Source organism: Pleurodeles waltl, chromosome 4_1, assembly GCF_031143425.1.
Source record: "Pleurodeles waltl isolate 20211129_DDA chromosome 4_1, aPleWal1.hap1.20221129, whole genome shotgun sequence".
NCBI classification, from domain to species: Eukaryota; Metazoa; Chordata; class Amphibia; order Caudata; family Salamandridae; genus Pleurodeles; species Pleurodeles waltl.
The window spans coordinates 396,877,083-396,898,887 of record NC_090442.1 but is presented as its reverse complement, the minus strand read 5'-3'; the positions used below and the strand labels follow the sequence as shown (position 1 = coordinate 396,898,887).

Sequence of the window (21,805 nt, the reverse complement as noted above, 5' to 3'; positions counted from 1 at the left end):
GGTCTGATTAATCCCAGTTCTCTTCCTACATTCCCTTCAGACACAGAAAAGTAAGAAATCTTTCCCATAAATAAAAGCTGGGTGCATCATTCTAAACATGTCTGAAGAATCCATCAACCATCTACTGATACTCAGACCCAATACACTGGATCCAAATGCTCATATTGACTGAATGCTTGAGCTCTATGCTAAATCCATTTATAACTTTAAGGAAAATGAAAAACTGAAAACTCCCAGACGACCCCCCAGCAAACCCTGGTTCAATGAAAGATTGCAAAATTCAAAAGGAAAATCAGAAACTTGGAAAAGAAGTGGAAAAAAAAGACAAATTTACCAGGTCCAAAACAAACCTAGAAAAGCTTGCCAACACCAAATTAAAAAATTCAAAAGGCTACATAACCCCTCATTCATGAACAAAAAGGTTCACATAATCCTACATGAGCTCTTTTCAGCCACATTAATTTAAATACAATTTGGCCTAAGTCAGAGTCTATCACATTCTCCCAAGCAAAATATATAATTCTTAGCCCCCTTTGTAAGAAAAATCACACAAATAAAAGCAACCCTTTCTGCATAATTATCTCTACCTATGTCCTACAACGCTAAAGGAAACAACATTGGGATCAACTTCTTAGAACTCCAAATGAAAAATGCCTCTAACATTAAACCTACTTCTCCTAGCTGCCATAATGAAGGCCAATTTCCATCTATTTGCACCCGACTGGCAGGCCTCATTGTTTCAAAGAATTGTCCCCGGTGGCCTGAAACTAGGCCAAATCTCACCCATCCTCAAAAAGCATTAAGGAGACCCTGGTTCCATAATCAACTACTGCTCTAATCTAACCTATCCTGGCAATGCCATTGAGAAATACTTTGTCATTCAGATGATTAAATTACCTTAATGTTAATACCTTGTCACCCTGTTAATCTGGATTCAGAGAGGGTCACAGCACTGAAACTGCAACATTAAAAATGTTAGACCATATTAACTGCATACTACACGAAGGAGAGTCTTGCCTTCTGGTCCTCTGACATAGTACATGATACTCTACTAAAATCAGTTGGACATCAGTATGGACTTCAGAGACAAACTAATAAATTGGTTCAAATTGTTCGGCCTACATTGTCCATAATGAGTCTAATTGTGGAACAGTACGTCTAGTTCTGCCCAAGTAGCTTGCAGCAGCTCTAATCACTCTTCTGTACTATCCAATCTGGAGGTCTACCCACTCAGTCTACTTCTGGAAGACTCCGGCATTAAAGCTCCATCAGCGTACAGACAACACTTAAACATTTAACTGTACATCAATCCAGAATGTGCATACAGTTAAGAGCAGCATGATGAAACCACAAGAGTAGTAGATAGTAGTAGGAAATTCTTCTGGGTGATAGTGTGCGCTGCAAATCTGTATAGCATACCAGAGTGGATTACAGCTGACTTCCTGAAATTTAATCAGCAAAAGAATTAATTTCTGGTCTTGGCTCTGTGTCCTCACCTTCGGATTCAGTCAAATCGCTTGGAATCATGATAAATTCCACACTATATTTGGCTAGTCTAATCTGCTAACTATTACCTTCACATATGAAAGAGGATAAAATTCTCTTCTCCAATGGCCAGCTGAGGTTTGCAGCCCTTGCCCCGATTACCCATCTCTAGGTTTAATGCCTATAACACCATTCTTTCAGGCTTTTCTGCCAGCCCTCTTTTCCCCCGCCAGGTTATCCTTCTCTCCACAGGTCATTTAATTATAGAACACAATAAGTCTAAACACATCATCCCTATTCTGAGAAACTTGCAATGACTTTCTTCAAAAGCATGTACAAAGTTCAAAATCCACTGACTCAAAGCACTTCACACTGGCGGATCAATATATTTAGCTGACCGTTTGACCATCTCTGGAGGCTTCAGACTTTTCAGGATCAAAAACTCACTTTGGTTAGAGACAACCAAACTACATACCTAACTCTAAAGAAATCTGTTTTTGGTTCTTCTGCAATCTCTTCGAAATTTCTCCATCTACAGTTATGACTAGCCCAGAACAACCTGGCTTTTCGAAAAGCTTTAAAGATCCACCCCGTTATAGATCTATCTTGGTGGATCAGGCCCCGATTTTGTCTTGGGCAATTAAGCTCCAACCTTACTATGACTGTATATACTTCTCCTCTCCCAGGTTTGGAGCGTGCTCAGGTCCAGCTCTCCAACCACTGTGTTTTCCATGTCTTACTATACTTGTCCTTTTCCGCTCTATCCTCCCTTTGCAACTCCCCTTCCTCCTCCCACCATTCAAAATCTTCAACCTTCATTACCAAGTTTCTGTCTGCCCCTTATCTCCCCTCTATCAGCTCCTCTCCCATTTTTCCCTTCTTCCCCTGCCACCAATCCCTAATCTGATACTTTATTTTGCCCATTAAGGTAAACTGGAGAAGCGGTCTTGATCTTTCAAAAATGTCTGCTCTTACAAAACGTTCAGACAAATAAAGATAGATTAAAATGCCGGATTACTTAGATGAACTACCACTACAACCATGATTTTGAGAAGTTTCTAGGTGTTGGATTTTAGGCTTAAAAGGGACTTCCTGAATTTGAAGACATGATGGTATCCCAAAACCTCAGGAAGTCAGGCCACAGGCGAAACAGAGAGAAAACAGCGTGGAGTGCGAAGGGAGAGTTTTGGTCAGACAGAAAATCAAACAGGCGAGAGAGAGTGTACCGTGGAGTTAGGACTGAGGAAAAGCACTGACGAGAAATCAACAGTGGAAGAATAAGGCTGAACACACCACGAGAGAGAAGTTCATCGGCATCAGAGCTAAGCAGAGGGGAAGAAAAGTGTATAAGGGAGACAGCTAGAAAATTTCACTCTCTTGAAGAGTAAATTAGTGCAGTAGGCTGTAACCTGACAACAGGTCTTTTCACAAAGAGAGCTTGTGCTGTTTGGTAGAAGAGACCTAAAAAGAATGACTTGCAAGCTGGTGTTTGAAATAAATGAAACTCTTCTACAAGCAAAACTAATTTATTGTTGCATGCTTGAATTCTTGAACATGCGTAGAAGTCCATGTTTTTGCACAGGCTGCAGAAGCCTATATCTTAAAGTGTAACAAATTGGCCTTAATGCTGTTTTTCTATTTTTTGGGGTGGTGGGGGGGGGGGGGGGGGGGAGTGATAATTCAAGCTTGTATTTTGCAGTAAGAACATAAATTAGTAAGTGAAAATCAGACCAAACATTGGGTTTTGATTTTCCACACTCCTTGCCTATGTTTCAATATTTGTCACATTGCTGTTAGAATGTAATTATGGATAGCCAAAGAGATAATAGAAGTTCCATCACAAAACGCCCAGTGGCTCATACCCAACTGCCCTGCTTCATATCTAATCTTTCCTGGAACCACAGTGGCCGACTGCCTGGTTTCAAGGTCTTCAAGTACAATCAGCTGTAGGAGGAACATTTCCCCAACTAGGTCAGGTCTCCCTGTCAAAAGGGATAACGACACTTGGTCTGTGTGTAGAATGGACCTCCCAAAAGGGTGGAGCACTTCACAGAAGGGACTGACAGGCAGCAAGGACCTGGAGGGGTGGGGTCTTTGTTTCATACAGGAGTCAGGTGCGGGCTTGCTTAGGACAAGACGTAGGAAGGGGTGGAGAGGAAGGTGTGGGGGAGCAGCACAGCTTCTATTTTTTGTTATTTTGGAACAAAGGAATCTGGGACAACCGAACTAGTGAAGCATATGTTTGAAATAAGAAATGAATCACATAGCTAGTAATATTTGCTAAGGACAATGCAAGGTTTTCGATTAATTTACTCGGCGGTTGTTACCAATCAGACACAGCGGTTTGCATTTTAAATCCTGTTTCATAAACACTCCCGGAGTGAGAGCTGCCTGGAAAAGATGCAGTAGGGAGGCGGCTTGCCACTGTGTTAATTGCCAGCAGTCTGAGTGAGCACTGGGGGGGTGGGGGGGGGGGGTGGGGGGGAATATGAGCTGCAGCTCTAACTGGAATTTCTGGGACTGAACAGCTACTTCAGTGGCTTACGAAGATAACCTGTTTCTGACCCATGAGGTCAAATAGATTCAGGCCCAGACAGAAAATCTGCATAACCCATGGACCTTCTCCCCCGGAGCAGGAGAGCAGGGAGGTCCTGGACACTGAGGAAGCTGTGAATGCCAGTAAGACACACATTGGTAAAGCAAACAGGCCTCGGCAATCCAAGAGCGATTGGTGCCGTCCATGTCTTTTAGCCATGCTGAATAGAAGCACGACTGCTGTTCAGCATGGCTCGAGTCGTGTAAAAAAAGGCTATAACCCAGCCTGTGCAATTATGCAAATATAATGTGACAGGATACTGTGTGGGATATTCCGTTTTCAGACAGTAGAGGGACCCACTACACTATGAAACAAAGCTTGAATTGAAATGCTTAATAGCACTTTATGCATGTATTGTGTTTGTGAAACAGAACGATATTGTGAAAATAGGGATGATCCTTTTACTTTTGTTGGCTATAGTGAAATCCAGCTATTGGTTAAGAAAGATTACACAGAAAATAGGAGCAGTTCGAAATTAATCCCTGGTGGGAGGTGTAAAAACATGAGCAGTCGAGTGGAGTGCTCAAACACAAAGAAAAAGGTATTGGAGCAGTGGATCGAAACAAGTACTTGATCCATGGTCTGGGGGAGGGCTAAACACAAGAGTAGGCTTGACGCATGCATGGCATGGACAAATGGGGTCAGAGGATATGAGACAGATGATGGAGCGAGCAAATGTTAAGCCTATGGGCAGGCTGAAGCCCACAGATTAAACACAACACATATGTTTGAGACCGCGCATGCCAGACGAGACCTAAAAACCCAAGCTGGCTGCTTCACATGGCACTTCTGCTCTGTTCGGATGATGGCCTGGAGTTGTGTATCGAACAAGCCGTGAATGGATGGTCATTTTTACAAGCAAACAAAACAACTGTAAAAGGAAACAAAATTTCTAATAACTATTCTCGCTTAAACCAATTCCCTGTAGGCATTGCTTTCTTTTAGAGCCAAAAACAATTAAACTGATGTCGCCTTTTAACCAGTTTGAGAACCACATGCAGCATATTTCTTTGCAGAAATTACTTTCTAAACCTGACTTTTTTCATAAGCATTCAAATCACTACATAAGACACCATTCATTTTTTTAGGCATTTTCAGGGCTTGAAAAATCTACACTCCCATTAGTGAGTTTTATTTTATGAGGTCGAGCTATTTTTAGATTCCATCAGGTGTTCTGTTCAGTAAGAAATTAAATTACCAATTAAGATGACTTTAAATCTTATTCTTGTCACATTTGCTCTGTGTTCAGACACAGAGGGCAAAAGTCAGTTTGTCTTCTTGCAGTGCAAATACTTTTCCTTGTGACTGCAGAGTTCCAGGATTTTGTAAGATGAACTGTCTGACCTATGTGAAATGAAAGGCTTTTGGTATCAGGTTTTTCCTAACACACAACATTTATATAACTAACTCAACTTTACAAATATTTCAAAATATATTTCAGGAGCTGTGAAAGACCATTTTTCTACTTCTGTGTAATGAAAAAGATATTTTTAAAGAATGGAAATAAGTCAGCACACTTTGATTGGTGATGTGCAAATGATAAATGTTATCTGAAACCCAATTTTCACAGATTATTGTTAATACACAATATAGTTTTATCAGTAAAGCTGCAAGTTAGTGGGAAGGTTTTTGGACATTTCTTGGAAATTTACGGTCTGTAAATGACAGTGCGCTACCACATCATGCTTTAGTAATATATTTATTAAAAGTGAGTGTTTAAACATAAACTGAGAAAAACTCCTGCCCTGATGGCAAAACTATTATTAAATTAAGAGGCAAGTCATGCATGGTGGGCTAGATTTATTATACATGGAGCAAGTGTTTAGTGTATTTAATCAAACAAAAGAGGATTTTTTTTCCAGCAGAAATGAGGAACTCACATATTTGAAGGTGCACTCATATATGAGAATGAGGAAAAAGGTGACTGTAAAATACAATATTTGCCAGGGATCACACAATTTGAGACCCGTTTCCGGGTCAAGTACATTACAGTCAGGTTGAGTAGATTATTCAAGCTACTCGACCTGTAGGACTGGTAATATTTTTATGATTTTTTTCTAGGCCTGCATTTTGTTTACTATAATTTAATTTTTTTAACAAACGTCACCTGGACCTTTTAAGTTTCTCATTTTCTTAACTTTATTGTTGGCTTGGTCAGTTTTCACACACATGCTTCATGCATTTTTCTGACAATTTCTGGTAAGGCCAGTCTAGTTTACCCAATAGGAGCCAGATTTAGTGCTCTCTGGAGTGCAATCACAGTTCAGCTCAAGACTGACTTCTCTCACACTTGCCTAGATTAACAATTTGTTTTCCTACAATATCAATGAATAACTTTACCTAAAATCCATATGCTTTAATTTTGATTCATCAACCCTGCGTTTGGGGCACCTAAACTAAATAAAAGTCTGCTTGCAGAATTCATAAATGCCTGATAACATCATCAATACATACGTCAGATTTTAAGTTAAGTCACTAAAAATGTCATATGCAGATTCAAAAGGCACACATCAGTAGTTATGGGTCCAAAATCATTTTGCTTGCATTTTGTTAGATGTATTAGTTAAATCTATAGGTAATACTTCTTCAGTAGTAAACATACCTGCAAAGCAGCTGTTGATTCTTCACTAGGCAGAGAATCAATCAAAACATCAATATCCTTGGCTGTTCGGGCAATCAGTGCTGCGAAAAGCTGTGCATATTCTGCAACAGAGACAGATTCAATCAATGTCTTATTAATGCAAAGTTTATAGTTCATGCTTCTCAAACATTGGGCACTATTTTGCTTCGTGTCTGTAAACCTGTAGTGCTGATAACTAATCCTTAGGCAGGTAAAGTGCCTGACAAACATAAATGATAAGAGCTTTCTCATAGGTATTTACTATAAAGTGAAGCCAAAAACGTCCTTTACTAATCAATCACCCATCGAAGATAGACAGAAAAGTGCTTCATTCTCCTTACTTATCAAACACAATAAATCGAATCTTGCTCACTAGGTAATAAATATATAAGTATTTCTATCAAATGTGTAATTTTGTTCTGCGCAGTGTACAACTTATGAAGGCAGGAACAAAGAATCCACATATATTCGGATCTACACTTATGATTAAACATTTTGCAATTTGACTCATGTCAGTTTACATATCTCATGGTACAATTTGGAAATAAAGATAGCCGCCATGCAGCGCCTAATTCGAGCCTGTGGTTTCCGGTGCTCTGCACCGGCATTTAACTGTCAAGACTGGCACCGATGACAGTCTGCCACATGGTGGCGTGGTTATCACATTTAAAGATGAGCACAACAGCTAAACTGCGATGTGTGGACGGTAAGCTCGGTGTCAGAATGCTATGTGACGAGGGGTGTGAAGGATGCGCCCCTTTACAATGAGTTAATAACAGTGACGCCAAATTCCATCAGTCGGTAGCTTCATTCACTACTGCTGGGGAAGCAGCGAGGAGGGAAGGTAAACGATCGAGCAGACATTGTGGACAAAATAGCATGCGAGAGAAAGGACATGCATTATCTCTTATTGAGTGCTGAATACAAAAGAAATGTAGAGTCCACTCAAGTGAGCAGTCTAAGGGCAAAACACATCCAATCAGTACAATGCGAGACCGAAAATATCCTGGGTGGGTCAAACACAAAAAAAGAAGGAAAGCATTGAATCAAAAGGAGAAAACATAGAATGACTAAGCAAGTCAAACGTGAGCGAGGTCTTGAATCAAAGCCCAAGCTAAGTATATGTAATGTATTGGAGACAATAGGCCTGCCAATAGAGCTAAAGCTATAATTAGCAGATATCTAAGAACAGCAGCATGATTAGATATGTCCATTGCTGACACTCAGCAGACAGGTTACTTTCTATCCAATTTTGTTGATCGTGACTCCAACTTTGATAGGTAAGAGAATAAAAAAAATAGGGTAACACCAAATCCCTCAAAATAATGCTTAAATTCTGGTAAGCAGAAAGTGGAATGGTGTGTGTATTTCCATTTAAGATGGTAAGCATTCTAGAGAAACCCATTAATCTATCAACAACACTGTTTTGCCCATGCCAACATAGGTATTCAGGAAAGATATTTAAGCAATGCTTTAGTGCAGTAGTTAAACAGAAAATGTGAGCCCTACCATTTCAAGTAAAACATAAAACCAGGATTGTCTAACCTAACTCCAGGGGGGCAGTTTCTAATAACCTGTTGTGTGCTGTAGAATTGTCAAATAATACCAGATTACATTTGCAGGATGTTAATTTGCATCCACTTTATTTAAATGAAAATCATTTAGTCAGTGGCGATCCTAGTAATCAGTAATGGTAATTTTACTCCTGGATATTCCTTCTTCCTTACACCATTTGGATGAGTAAAATAACATTTATGTCCATCTGAGACAAATATATAAAACACCAACATAAAACACAACCTGTGCTTTATATTTCCTTTTTTAGTTTATTTATCACGTTTATTAAATAACAGCCTAAGTAAAATGCCAATAATCCACAAGTTCAATATACAGGGAGTGCAGAATTATTAGGCAAATGAGTATTTTGACCACATCATCCTCTTTATGCATGTTGTCTTACTCCAAGCTGTATAGGCTCGAAAGCCTACTACCAATTAAGCATATTAGGTGATGTGCATCTCTGTAATGAGAAGGGGTGTGGTCTAATGACATCAACACCCTATATCAGGTGTGCATAATTATTAGGCAACTTCCTTTCCTTTGGCAAAATGGGTCAAAAGAAGGACTTGACAGGCTCAGAAAAGTCAAAAATAGTGAGATATCTTGCAGAGGGATGCAGCACTCTTAAAATTGCAAAGTTTCTGAAGCGTGATCATCGAACAATCAAGCGTTTCATTCAAAATAGTCAACAGGGTCGCAAGAAGCGTGTGGAAAAACCAAGGCGCAAAATAACTGCCCATGAACTGAGAAAAGTCAAGCGTGCAGCTGCCACGATGCCACTTGCCACCAGTTTGGCCATATTTCAGAGCTGCAACATCACTGGCGTGCCCAAAAGCACAAGGTGTGCAATACTCAGAGACATGGCCAAGGTAAGAAAGGCTGAAAGACGACCACCACTGAACAAGACACACAAGCTGAAACGTCAAGACTGGGCCAAGAAATATCTCAAGACTGATTTTTCTAAGGTTTTATGGACTGATGAAATGAGAGTGAGTCTTGATGGGCCAGATGGATGGGCCCGTGGCTGGATTGGTAAAGGGCAGAGAGCTCCAGTCCGACTCAGACGCCAGCAAGGTGGAGGTGGAGTACTGGTTTGGGCTGGTATCATCAAAGATGAGCTTGTGGGGCCTTTTCGGGTTGAGGATGGAGTCAAGCTCAACTCCCAGTCCTACTGCCAGTTCCTGGAAGACACCTTCTTCAAGCAGTGGTACAGGAAGAAGTCTGCATCCTTCAAGAAAAACATGATTTTCATGCAGGACAATGCTCCATCACACGCGTCCAAGTACTCCACAGCGTGGCTGGCAAGAAAGGGTATAAAAGAAGGAAATCTAATGACATGGCCTCCTTGTTCACCTGATCTGAACCCCATTGAGAACCTGTGGTCCATCATCAAATGTGAGATTTACAAGGAGGGAAAACAGTACACCTCTCTGAACAGTGTCTGGGAGGCTGTGGTTGCTGCTGCACGCAATGTTGATGGTGAACAGATCAAAACACTGACAGAATCCATGGATGGCAGGCTTTTGAGTGTCCTTGCAAAGAAAGGTGGCTATATTGGTCACTGATTTGTTTTTGTTTTGTTTTTGAATGTCAGAAATTTATATTTGTGAATGTTGAGATGTTATATTGGTTTCACTGGTAATGAAAAATAATTGAAATGGGTATATATTTTTTTTTGTTAAGTTGCCTAATAATTATGCACAGTGATAGTCACCTGCACACACAGATATCCCCCTAACATAGCTAAAACTAAAAACAAACTAAAAACTACTTCCAAAAATATTCAGTTTTGATATTAATGAGTTTTTTGGGTTCATTGAGAACATGGTTGTTGTTCAATAATAAAATTAATCCTCAAAAATACAACTTGCCTAATAATTCTGCACTCCCTGTAGGACCATGAAAAAGGGAGTTATCGGTCTTAAAAGTGCAGCAAGGTGTTCTGAGGTCCCTGGTCTGTGGGAAGCAGGGAGAGAGTTTAAGTGTTGCACAGTGAGTATAGTGACTGTGCTGCGATCAGGAAAGAACATTTATAGCATTCCATATGGACGTTCTCCAAGGAAAAGGGGTTGTCTTGATCCATTTTCTTCTACAACAGCGATGTATTAGAGGCCATACACAAAAGCTTGCTTCATCTTTTTGCCAGGCTAGGTGAGAGTCCCCCGAAGGATTCAAACTATAAACTTTAGAAGATACTACTTGGTTAAAGATGTGAAGATAAAGGAAAAAGTAACTGTGTACATGGAGTAACATGAAAAGTTCAGTTACATTTTTGCACCTGCTATGCAAACCCTTCATGTAAAGGGTTGAGAACCAATGACGGGTTTTTTAAGACTATCTTTCAGCTTAAAAGAAAGTCACAAGTATACTGTGCAAAGCTTATAAACTAAAGCAACGATAGAGGTGTGTGACTGTCAGTGGCAACTCGAGTACTCTGAAAGAGGTAAAACATAATACTTGCTACGAATTCCTGCCAGTGAAGAAGGAAGCAAGCCTGACTTCTTGCTTCATTCATTCATCTTCGTAGGGGTGAAAGGAGAAGGTGGGGAGGCTTCTCCTTCCACACTCTCCCCAAAATTTTTTTTTTTTTTTAAAGCTGAGTCAAGTGCCTTTCAAAGCTCAATTTTCAAATAAAGTTACTCAAAAATCATATGCTTTAAAAAAAAAAAAAGGTCTGATACCTTATGGTTAACTCAGAATTAGATATCCTTTTTAAAGTAATCTGACTCCAGGAGTGGTCCTACCCTATTCTGGCTTTGACAATACCTCCTGAGTCTAATTTAATCAGACAGGATTTTTGTAAAGGAAGGGGGTGGGGGGGGGGGGGGGGGGGTTGGAGGGGTGAAGTTGGGTTTGCCTTGCGATTCGTTTTAGGGATTTTATTTAGTAATAACAGATCCTCTTAAAACCTTTATATCAGCTGGATTTCTGGGCATCAAAGTTATTCTATCACGGTCTTTCACATGCACAATTGTTAGAGGAAATACATCACTTGGAGTAAACAGCAATTTTACCAGTCAATTCACTGAACCTGTATCTCTCATTTTTTTAATTCATCTAATCTACTGCTTTTAGGTGATACTATTTAGTGGGTAGAGTGACCCTCCCATGGAGGTGCCGGTCAGTTTTTAGAAGAATGCTCAGCCCTGGGACTTAAAACAATTTATTTCTGACTCTCCTCATTTTAAGGGCTACCCCTTAGATTTGATATTCTCTGCCAAGCAGAATGTAAGAAAGACCACGTGTATTGCTCTACCTTGTACAGATCACAAATGAATTATCCTCTTCTGGGGTTCAGTTGTACAGGCCACTGAGAACTGTAGAAAAATGTGCTTAGCACGAACTCTCTGCAGATGCCTGTGTGGCTGCCTTGGAAGAAACAGCCAAACAGTTTGATTTTGAGGAAGGTTATGCGGAAGTGTCAAATAATTCTGTGAATCAGAGGATCACCACAACAATGTTCTCCCAGTAGAGAGTCAGGATGTTACAAATCAGATTATCATTACTTATGCTTTTAGAGGAACTAAGCAGAACTGTAAGAAATTGGAAAGAATGGAGCGTGGTACTATGCATCAGAGAAAGGATTCTAATATAGTGGCTCTTTGCAGACAAAATATGATTTGGACTGGCAAAGAAGTATATAATATGGGCCATATTGTGGTTTCTCCCAATTCAACTAAAGAGTTATTTAAAATTATTAACTTCCTTAATGAGCCTAGTTGTGTAAGTTTAAGCATCCACAGTGCACAATAGAGGTGTGATAAGCCTGCAATGTTCTTTCATCCAAGGCACAAAAGTCAAATTGAACTTAGACCCCGATACAAGATCTAATCAGACTGATGAGTAAGATGTTGATTTTGAGCCACTCGAGTTGAATATGGTGAAGGATTTATTGATTTTGGTGACGTCCAGAGCGCCTGAGGACCCCTGCCCTGCACAACGTTTACATTTAGGTGGTACTTATCATTTGACCAATTGAGATGAAACTTTGGAATAGCTCATTAACTTCTGAACTGGAAGAAGATTATTATCCTCATCTTAACGAAACCTACAGCAAACTCAGCAGTCCCTCTTAATTATTGACCAGTATTCTTGCTCCCAACACTGATGAAAGCTGTTAAAAATGTATGTAAACCCCTTTCTTTCGGGGGGCACATCCCAATGTTCTTGGAAACAGACAGGGGAACATGGCCGCCGAACCCTAGCAGGTCACGGGCACTGATGAAGGCAATGTGAATCCTGGTGCTTGGTGTGCGCTTTTCCACTCCCCCGGTACTTGCCCGCTAGTTTCCTACCTGATATAGGCCTTGGGCCGAGGATGTTCAAGGGCGGGGAGCAGGAGCTAGCCTCTTGGTTTGAGGTGTTACACAACCCCCGAATAAATGTATTTTCTGGTACATAGTTGGGTGCAGCTTGTTTCAGTCGGGTATGGTGAGGTTTCTGCCGAATTTCATGAAGAATTTTTACATACACAGACAAAAACGCACATACATACTTTCCCTCTCCCTTTTGAAAGACGTCAAAAATGTTGGTTATTTTATGAAATATTGTAGTTCCTCTCACTTAGTGCTACTACCAATCTATATTCCTCTCCCTTTCCTCTGCCCCTTAAGCCCCCTCTCATGCACTCTGCTTGTTCTATTATGTAGTTTACCATTATATGCCAGTGTGATTGTTGAGGAAATTTGAAGCTTACACCCTCCTTAATCTTATTGATAAAGCTACCTCCCCAGCCAGGAGTCTTTTGCCTCCCAGGTACCTGCCTGGAAGACGCAAGAGGCTGGTGCCATTTCCTGGGTGCATGCAATGCAACCTCTGGCTTTGCTGGGACTCCCTGCTAGGAAAGCACCACAGGGGAGCTGTGGCGCAGCAGGAGGGTGCTCTTTCGAAAGCCATGCGGTAGCAACACTGAGCTTGAAGGGGCAGGCAGGAAGTGAAAGTGGAGATGAAAAAGCTGGACCACATTCCTCAGTTTTCTGCAGAACAATGGTGGTGTGTTTCTGTGGAGAAGAGGAAGTCCTGGCTGCAGTTGCTGTTTTACGGGGGCAAAGGGAGAAGAGAAATCAGGAATAATTAATTCTATGGAAGAGAAAGGCCCAAGTCTGGGCTCCTGGTTCATGATATACATCCTGCAAGTGAGGCCCCCCTCCGGGTGCTGTTTCAGGGTGAGACCAGATCCCCAGCTTAGCACTGGCCATGGACAGGTAGGCCTACATAGTGGGTCGAAGAAGAGCTTTTGTTTGGGGAAAGGCACTGGGAACTCTGCTTTCAGGATAAAGAAAAATACATCATCAGGCCTACTGAGCATTAATAAAGGAGACCAATCAACCACTGTTGTCAGTGTACAAAGTAATTCGGAAGCAGGAGGCACTACTCAGATTGAACCTCTGATCCCTCTCAGCAATAGGGTTTAGGCTCTGGCTTTGCCATGGAGACTGAGGAGGCAGCAGAGTCTTGTCAAGGTAGTGAGCGGTAGGGGAATCCTGCCTCCTCACCAGGAGGTGGGGCGGACTAGCTTTGACTCAGAAATTAGATGAAGTAGCTGAAAGCACCAGAGTTTTGGAGGAAGCAGTCACTCATGCCAAACACATTATCCAAAAGAATATAACATGCATTGAAATGCTGACATAGCAAAATAAAACTGTTGAGGGATGACCTAGAGAGGGTACAGAATCACACGCAAAGAACTAATATTCAAATTCTTATCATCCTGGAGGCAGAGGAAAGGAGGATATAAAGAGCTTCATTACATCACTCCTCAGGGATACAGCCCTTAATGACAGACCTGAAGTGAACCTTGAGCAGGAGATCCAGACAGTGCATAGGGCATCATTTAGGAGGACTTCCAATCGGCAAAACCCAGGAAGAGCTTATAATAGGAAGTGCACTTGAAAACGGCCCTTTCATTAGTTACGAGTATACCTTTATTATCAGGTCGGATGTATACAAAGCCACGGAACAACATCAGTGGGAGCTGGGCAGAAGGATGGAGGAACGCAATAAGCTGGGTGCCATGGCCCAACTAAAATTCCCAGCCATGCTCCGCATAATGTGGAACAATCAAATGTATAATTATCATAGCTTGGAGGATGTAGACATGCTGATTGCGACTATTTTAAAAAAATCTGCCCGCTGAGCAAGATTTTGGAATATGGGAATATAGATTGCTACAGAGTGGCCATAGTGTGGCTGGGACAATCGGGAAGCGGGCGGAGAATACACTAAAGGGTTATTTGTTTTTCTTTTTGCCTTCAGTGCAGTGTTCATATGGCATTCTATAAGGTCAGGAAATAATGGGAAGGTTTCTCAGGGAGGGGTTGGGATGGGGCACTGGGTGGGGATTCGTGTGAGAAAATCCCCAAAAATGTTGTCAGTCCTCATGATCAGCGTTTATATGCTGATCCAATGGTAACAGGGCGTACAACTAGTGTAATAGGTGCTCTGTGTGTAAGGGTGGGGCCACAGGCTAGATGCGATGGGTAAAGATTTAAGATTCCTCACATGGAATGTCAATGGGTTTAGGTGTAGGAGGAAGCAGAACACGGTGCTAAAATATATGGAAGATAGCACAGCCCATATAATGATTCGCCAAGAGACCCACCTGACGGCGACAGAGCCGGGCTCCATTTCTAAAGCAAAAATGGATGGACAGTATGCTGTCTGAAACAAAACCGAATACTCCAAGGGGTTTGCAATCATCGCAAGAAAAGGGACCGGATGGCCAGTTTTCTAGGCTAGACTATTTTTTGTAGATAATACTGTGGTGGAAGAAGTTGGGGAGATTAAACATCTGCCAGGCAACCTTTCCGATCATCTAGCTGTGAGTGCAATTGTGGAACTTTCTGTCCAGTGGGAAAATTCCAGGTGTACCATCAATCAGGGTCTTCTTTCTGACAAAGGAATTGGGCAGACTCTGGAGGAGGTCAGTCAGGCTTTCTCTATGGATAATAAAGGGTCTGCTCCCCTCAGTGTGGTCAGGGACACACATGAATCTTTCATATGGGGGCCCATAGGAATCAGGGATCCTATAAGAACAAGCTGGTGAGAGAAGAGCTAGGCTCTCGAGCAAGAAATAGGTTAACTGGAGGCTCTACTACAAGTGCAGAATCCAAGGGTAGACTGAAGCAAGCCTTCATGAGACTGGAAGCAGCATAGATAAGCTATAAAATCAAGCTTGAAGTGTAGAGAAAAATGGCAGGTGAATTGTGCAAAGCACTTGGAGTACAGGGAGAGGAGTGGGACACTACTGGCATGGAAAGTGAGAGCTGAGAGAGTCAGGAATAGCATAAAAGAATTAGTAGTCAATCCTCAGGGAGAAGTCACTGAGAGGGTAGAGACAATGGAAGAGCACCTACTCACATTATTTTTATCTCTTTATAAGAGGAGGAAAAGCCAGACTTAGTAAAGATTAGGGGATGGATGAAAGGCAGAACTGCCTGGGCTTACAGACCATTGGCAGAACAACTTGGTGGCTAGGATTACAGAGGCAAACTGGGAACAACTGAAGCACCCAGAAAATGGGAAGACAGCGGGCCCAGATGACATTCCCTCTGAGCTTTATAAAATATTAAAAGAAGTGATCATACCCATATGGGAAGAGCTATTCAATTCTATTCACCGTTGGTGGTGGTGGGGGGAGATTTCTGTTTCCTGGAAGTATGCTACTCTGGTGCTAATATTGAAACTGGCTAAGGATCCTAAGAAGGCTGATTCAAATAGGCCAATTGCATTAAACACAGATTACAAGGTGTTTACTAGTATTCTTGCAAGTAGGCTGGTTTTTCTGGCGCTCCAATTAATCAATCCAGACTAGAAAGGTTTTGTCCCTAAACGGCTGATCTATGAGCTTACACAACAGCTCATAAGCACTGTCCATCTTGCAGTTGCCCACTCTGCTCCTTTGTTTTTTTTTACATTGGATGCAGACAAAGCCTTTGATAGAATCTGCTGGGACTAACTATGGGAGGTCCTGAAGATGCTGAATTTTAGCCCAATTCTAAATCTCCACACTTCAAAGGTTATATGGTGCTCCATCGGCCTGAATTCTACTCAATGGGGCATTGACCAGGAGTTTTTGCATCTACAGAGGTACCAGGCAGGGTTGCCCTCCCTCTCCTCTTTGATATCTATATGGAGACATTGACAGCCCTATACGTTGATGACTTGATTAGCTACATGGCAGAACCAGACAGGGCTATTCCTAGAGTGGAGGAATTAGCAGAAGAGTCTGGGTCTTTCGCCGGATATTTCATAAACAAAGCAAGTCAGATAATATGTGGTGGAATATATTAGGCCTGCAGGGGGGGTCCTAAGCCATAATTTAAAAATTTGAGCATATCTATTGTCCATTTTCTGGAGGCAATCCTGGCTCATTACTTGAGGATGGTCGCTAGAGAAATTGATGTGTTGCTCATTAAGTGGAAGAAACTTCCACTAATCATATACAGGCAGGTAAATTTGATTGAAAGGAGTATTTTACTTAAGTTGACATACCTTTTCAACTGTATCCCGCTTACCTTCCCACGAAACATTAATTGCCAAGATCAAGGGGAAAATAATAGCTTTTACAGGGTCCTCTGGGGCAGTTAGACTGGCATGGAAGAAACTGAGGCATAGATTGGAGAACAGAGGCCTGGCATTACCTGACTTGAGGAAGTATTGAGATACCTTTCAGTTTAAGAATTATGGAATGATGATTCAACGTGGGGGTTGTTGTCTGTTGATGGCTATGGCTAAGGATTTGGGAACCCATGGATTGTTGCCTAAGTTAAGCGGCTCAAAATATTTTAAAACAAGTTAGATTGAAGGTCTTAAAAACTGCTATTAGGCTACAAAATAAAATCAGGAAGGCCATGGGTATTAAATATTATTCTGATTTTTCCCCTATTTGGGACTCGCCAGACATTCTGAAATGCCTTGTAGATAGCTTGAGTTTTCCCTTGAGGGATGGAGGTATAACAGTGTGGGGAGATCACCTTACTATTGAAGATCTGCTACTTTGGGAGACATTGATGAGCAAGACCACAGGACATCTTTCAAGATTTAAATAAGTACACTTGCTTTCATGGCATACCAGCAATAGGCAAGAAATTGGTGGCCCGTGGGAGATTGAGACGAGGTTACAGGGCACACGCGCAATTTAAAATAAAATATATATATCCATATGGTGCTGGTAGATGCTGAGGAAAAGTAAACTGCAGGCCCTGTTTTCGATCTGGGAACGCAAGATGCCACGGACAGACCTGCAACATTTGTGGCAAGTTTCCCTCAAGGTCTTATAAAAAGTTGCTAGACAGGCTAATTTAAAAAGGAATCACTTGTTCACGCTCAATTTGATTTTATGGACTCACAGAAAGATTGCAAGATTTGCTAATAAATGGGTCCCGAGGTGTAGAAGATGTGGCTGTCTAGAGGCAGACGATGAACATATGTTCTCCTGCTTTTCGCTTTCAAACTTTTGGGACAGTGTGAGCAAGAACTCAATACCGTTGTCAATCCCATACTGGTTTTATTTGTGGTACATATCACAACACACAATTCCCTGCATGTCGCACATCGGTCTCTCCTGTTCTAGGTGTTGCTCCTGGCTAGAAAGGAAATCTGTAAGAACTGGCTTAATCCCATACCCCCCCATCCAAGGAGACATGGTTAAAGGCAGGTCACTGGATGTGCAAATTGGATACTGGAGGGGAAAATAGGTTCCTCTGTAAGATTAATTTGAGGATAATCTCCAACATGGAGCGCATTTAGGTTCTAGGTTAGTAGGGTTTTGGTGCCTCGTGATAAGAGGCATAGTTAGGGAGTTCACATTTGGGTGTTTTTCAAATATTATTCAGACATGACTGAGGATCATGTTTATTTACACCGGGAGGAGGCTCAGGAGGGCGTGAATATGGACCCAGAGCTGGCTGCGATGATTGATTTGGCCATTTCCGAATCAGTGGGTACTGCAGTGTTGTTGGCATTGCAGAAGTGGCAGAGTTCCACCGCCAAGACCCCTAGTGGCTCTACAGAAAACTCACCACAGACGCATCGTACAGATGCAGGTGACTACCCCCGTGGGGAGCAGGGCAATAACATGCTCAGACAAATGGGGGACGCATTCATCCTTCTGCATCAGATATCCCAGTCGGCGGGCCCTAGTGGTCTTGCACAATCTACGGGCAATACGCCCCAATGCCTCAATTTTGCTATAGATGTCATCTACATAATACTGTTGATCCATATGTCAATTATCGCATCTAGCATGTTAGGACCACACTTTGATATGAGTGCCTGTACACTCATCACCCACCACCCCATATACCAAGGCTGCCTTCCCGAAGGGAAGTGTGTTGAGTGCCTCTGGGGCATTGCAGACCAGGAAGCAGTAGATCTGAGCGATGACCCGACGGCCCAGACGTCCCAGCATTAGTTATGCCTCCATTGGACAAAATACGAGTGAGTCTGTGAGCACTGCACGGTGCATCGCAAACGTGTATCTAAGTTGCAGGTTATGGAACTGAGTATGTGATAGCTGGAAATTAGCCTGTAGGTCTTGGAAAGAGAGCATATGAGACGAGGTCCAGAATACTTCTAGAATAATTACCCCAATCAAGTCCCATAATCTGAAACCCTCTAGTTGTGCCAGGTGAGTGAGCCAGCAGCCCCTCCAGAGGAGAGTCTGGTCGGTTGTTTGTTTGTTCCAGCCCATAAATCTGTTATCTGCCTGTCAAACAAGAAAAAGTGCCTTAGTTATTTCCACAGTAAGGGAAGGGATGGGTCGGCCATACAGGATATGCATAATGTTGTCTATGCATAGATGAGCCATCTCCAATCGATACGCCAGGTTACTCCAGCCCCCAGTCAGCCAGTCACTGATAACAAGGAGTTCGGCTACCCAATAATATAGTCGGATATCCACCGCCCCTAACCCTCCCATCATGCACTGACCCGCAGCATTCAGTAAAGGTAATGCGGGAGGCCAGCCCCCCTAGATAATGGAGCGAAGCAGTGCCATGATCTGAGTAAAGCAGGAGAGAGGAATGTGGAGTGGAAAGTTTTGCAGCTCATGAAAGAATCTCAGGAGTATCATAATTTTAATGAATGCAATTCGTCCCAGCAGATTTAGGGGCAATTTGTTTCAGGTGTGTAGGCTGGTCCTAGTGGGGGATAGAAAAGGCTGCGTGTAAGTTCTGGTAACATTGCATTGTGGATACCCAAATATTTAAAGCTTAGATGGCGGGCTGGGATGTTTGATTGCCATGATAGTATAACGTGGTTACAGCGTATGGGGACTGGGAGTGATTTGTTGCAGTTCATACGTAGGCCTGAGGCCTCCTCAAACACCCTAAGAATGTCTAGGGAGCCTGGGACCAGATGTGTGAGGGTCTGCGACAAAGAGTAGACGTTGTCCAAGTACATTGCAATTGTGTCCTCAAGTGTCCCAATCTAGCCTCGTTTCTGCACCTGGGCATCTCACTGAATGATCCTGACCGGAGGCTCAACGGCCTGTGCAGAGGAGTGGGGAGAGAGGGCATCCCTGTCTAGTGCCAGGTCTAATAGAGAAGGTGTGTGATAGTGCCCCATCGATAAGGACCTGCCCTGCTAGCGTGTTATAGAGGAGTTTGACATGTTTCTAGAAGTTGGGACTTCAGTTCATATTTTGGAGGACTAGGTCCAGATAGGCCCAGTTGACCGTGTCGAAAGCTTTTTCAAAGTCTACGAGGGGTGGTGCCATAGTCCGTTATTTCGTGAACGTAGCACAGTGCAAAATGGATACATCTGCTGTAGTGCAGAGTGCTGTGACTGGGCATGAAGCTGCATTGATCTGGGTGTAGTAAGAAGCCCAGGACATGGTGGTGTCTGCTTTCCAGAATTTTGGCCAAGATTTACATATCTGTTTATCAAGGAAATGGAATGATATGATGCACAGCATCTCGGTGGATGGCCCAGCTTAGAAAGGACCACTATGGTGACCATAACAAAGTCTGCGGGGTGGAGTCAAGGGGAGCTTTGGGGGTAGGGAGGCAAGAGAGGGGGAATCACCGAGTGGCACCGCTTCACTGTAGAGTTTGGACAAGTGGGGCACAAGGATGTCTCAATTTATGGCAACATTTGAGAGGGAACCCATCTGGGCCAGGAGTTTTCCCGGGGGTTAGTGTGTGTAGAGCCACTTGTTTCTCGCCGTCTCTGAGCGAAGACTCCAATTGGGGGGAGGTGGGGGAAATGTGGGTTGTCGGCAAGCAGAGGGTGAATTATCTGTCTAGCAGCTCATGGTCAGTGGGCGCAGAGATGTTCATAAAAATAAATAAATGTTAAAACAAAAAATATCTGCAGTTGTGCTAGTGGTCGCGATTATTGAACGTAGAAGGACTCCTGAGGAGTCAGTAATGTAGGGAATTAGTCTAGAGCTATAGTCCCCAGTGGCAAACCAGTAAAGAACAATACTGCTTTTGTAGTTGTGTTCTTACACATGCCAGAGAGATTCGCTCCAACGCTGGACAGCTTCATGGAAAGCACACTGTCGTTGTGATACTCTGTTGAGCTTGAATTGCTAGAGTAGGGATTTGTATGTAGCGGTTTTAGTCTCAAGATGCATTATGTGAGATTCAACCTCTGTCACACGGGCAACTCTGTCTTGATCAGCATACTTAAGATATGTTTTGGCCACTCCCCAAATAGTGGCTTTTCCGGCTGTCCACGTGATACCCACTCTTTCAACTGCCCATCATTGATCACAAAGTAAGATTGAAACTCTGTGCCTCGATGGTCTTCAAAGTGAACATCAGTAAGAACCAGGCATTGAGGCGCCAGAGTGAGCGCTTGGGGAATACGAGGTTCCTCAGCAGAGCAGGAGTGCAGAGTGGCCCGAAAAGAGTGAGTGAGAGTGAGAGAGTGAGTGTGTGTGTGTGTGTAAGACTGCTGAGTCGGGTGCTACGGCCCCCAAGCATCACAAAGTCCGAGGTAGTCTATCCAAGAGGCAAATGCTCCGGACGTCTCTTGTTAGTGTCTTGTGTGGGTGTCATACATCGCCCCGAAGGATCATCATCCCAGGTGGTAGATTGGCAAGCACTCCTATAAGCTCACCAAGGGTCGGTTTTAGCTGTTGTGGGGGTACTTAGATGCTGAAGATGTTGTAAGGTTTCCCTTCAAGTGTTCCTGCCACCCCAATATAATGGCTCTGAGAGTCATTAATAGACTGTGAAACTGACTGAGGTAAGTGCTTGTGGAGCAATATACACACTCCCCTTGAGCCTCTCTGCTCAAACCTGAGTGAAAAACCCGGTCAGAGCTGAATCTGTGCAGGAAGGGGCAGCTGGAGCCGAATATGTGGGTCTCCTGTAATAAGACATTGCCCGGTGAGTAGTGCTTAATAAAGCAGAGAAATGCTGTTAGTTTGATGTGATCTAGAAGGTCACTTTAATTCCAAGAAAGGAAGAGGACGTTAGGCATAGAGAACCCTGGGGGATTTTAGTTGCAATTGGCAGGTCAGATGTACAAAGTTGTGTATGGGGGTGGTGGGCGAGTATGGATGTAATGTGGTGTAACAAAAAGGAACAAGT

At 42.7% G+C, this 21,805-nt stretch overlaps 1 protein-coding gene across 1 annotated transcript in view; it reads right to left on the bottom strand.

The window, feature by feature from the left end:
* Positions 1 to 21,805, bottom strand: part of MED21 (mediator complex subunit 21) — a 79,457-nt gene that overhangs the window by 10,729 nt on the left and 46,923 nt on the right. The window contains exon 3 of the mRNA XM_069228619.1: positions 6,684 to 6,784. Coding sequence (XP_069084720.1) covers positions 6,684 to 6,784 — 101 coding nt within the window. The remainder of the gene's footprint in view (positions 1 to 6,683; positions 6,785 to 21,805) is intronic.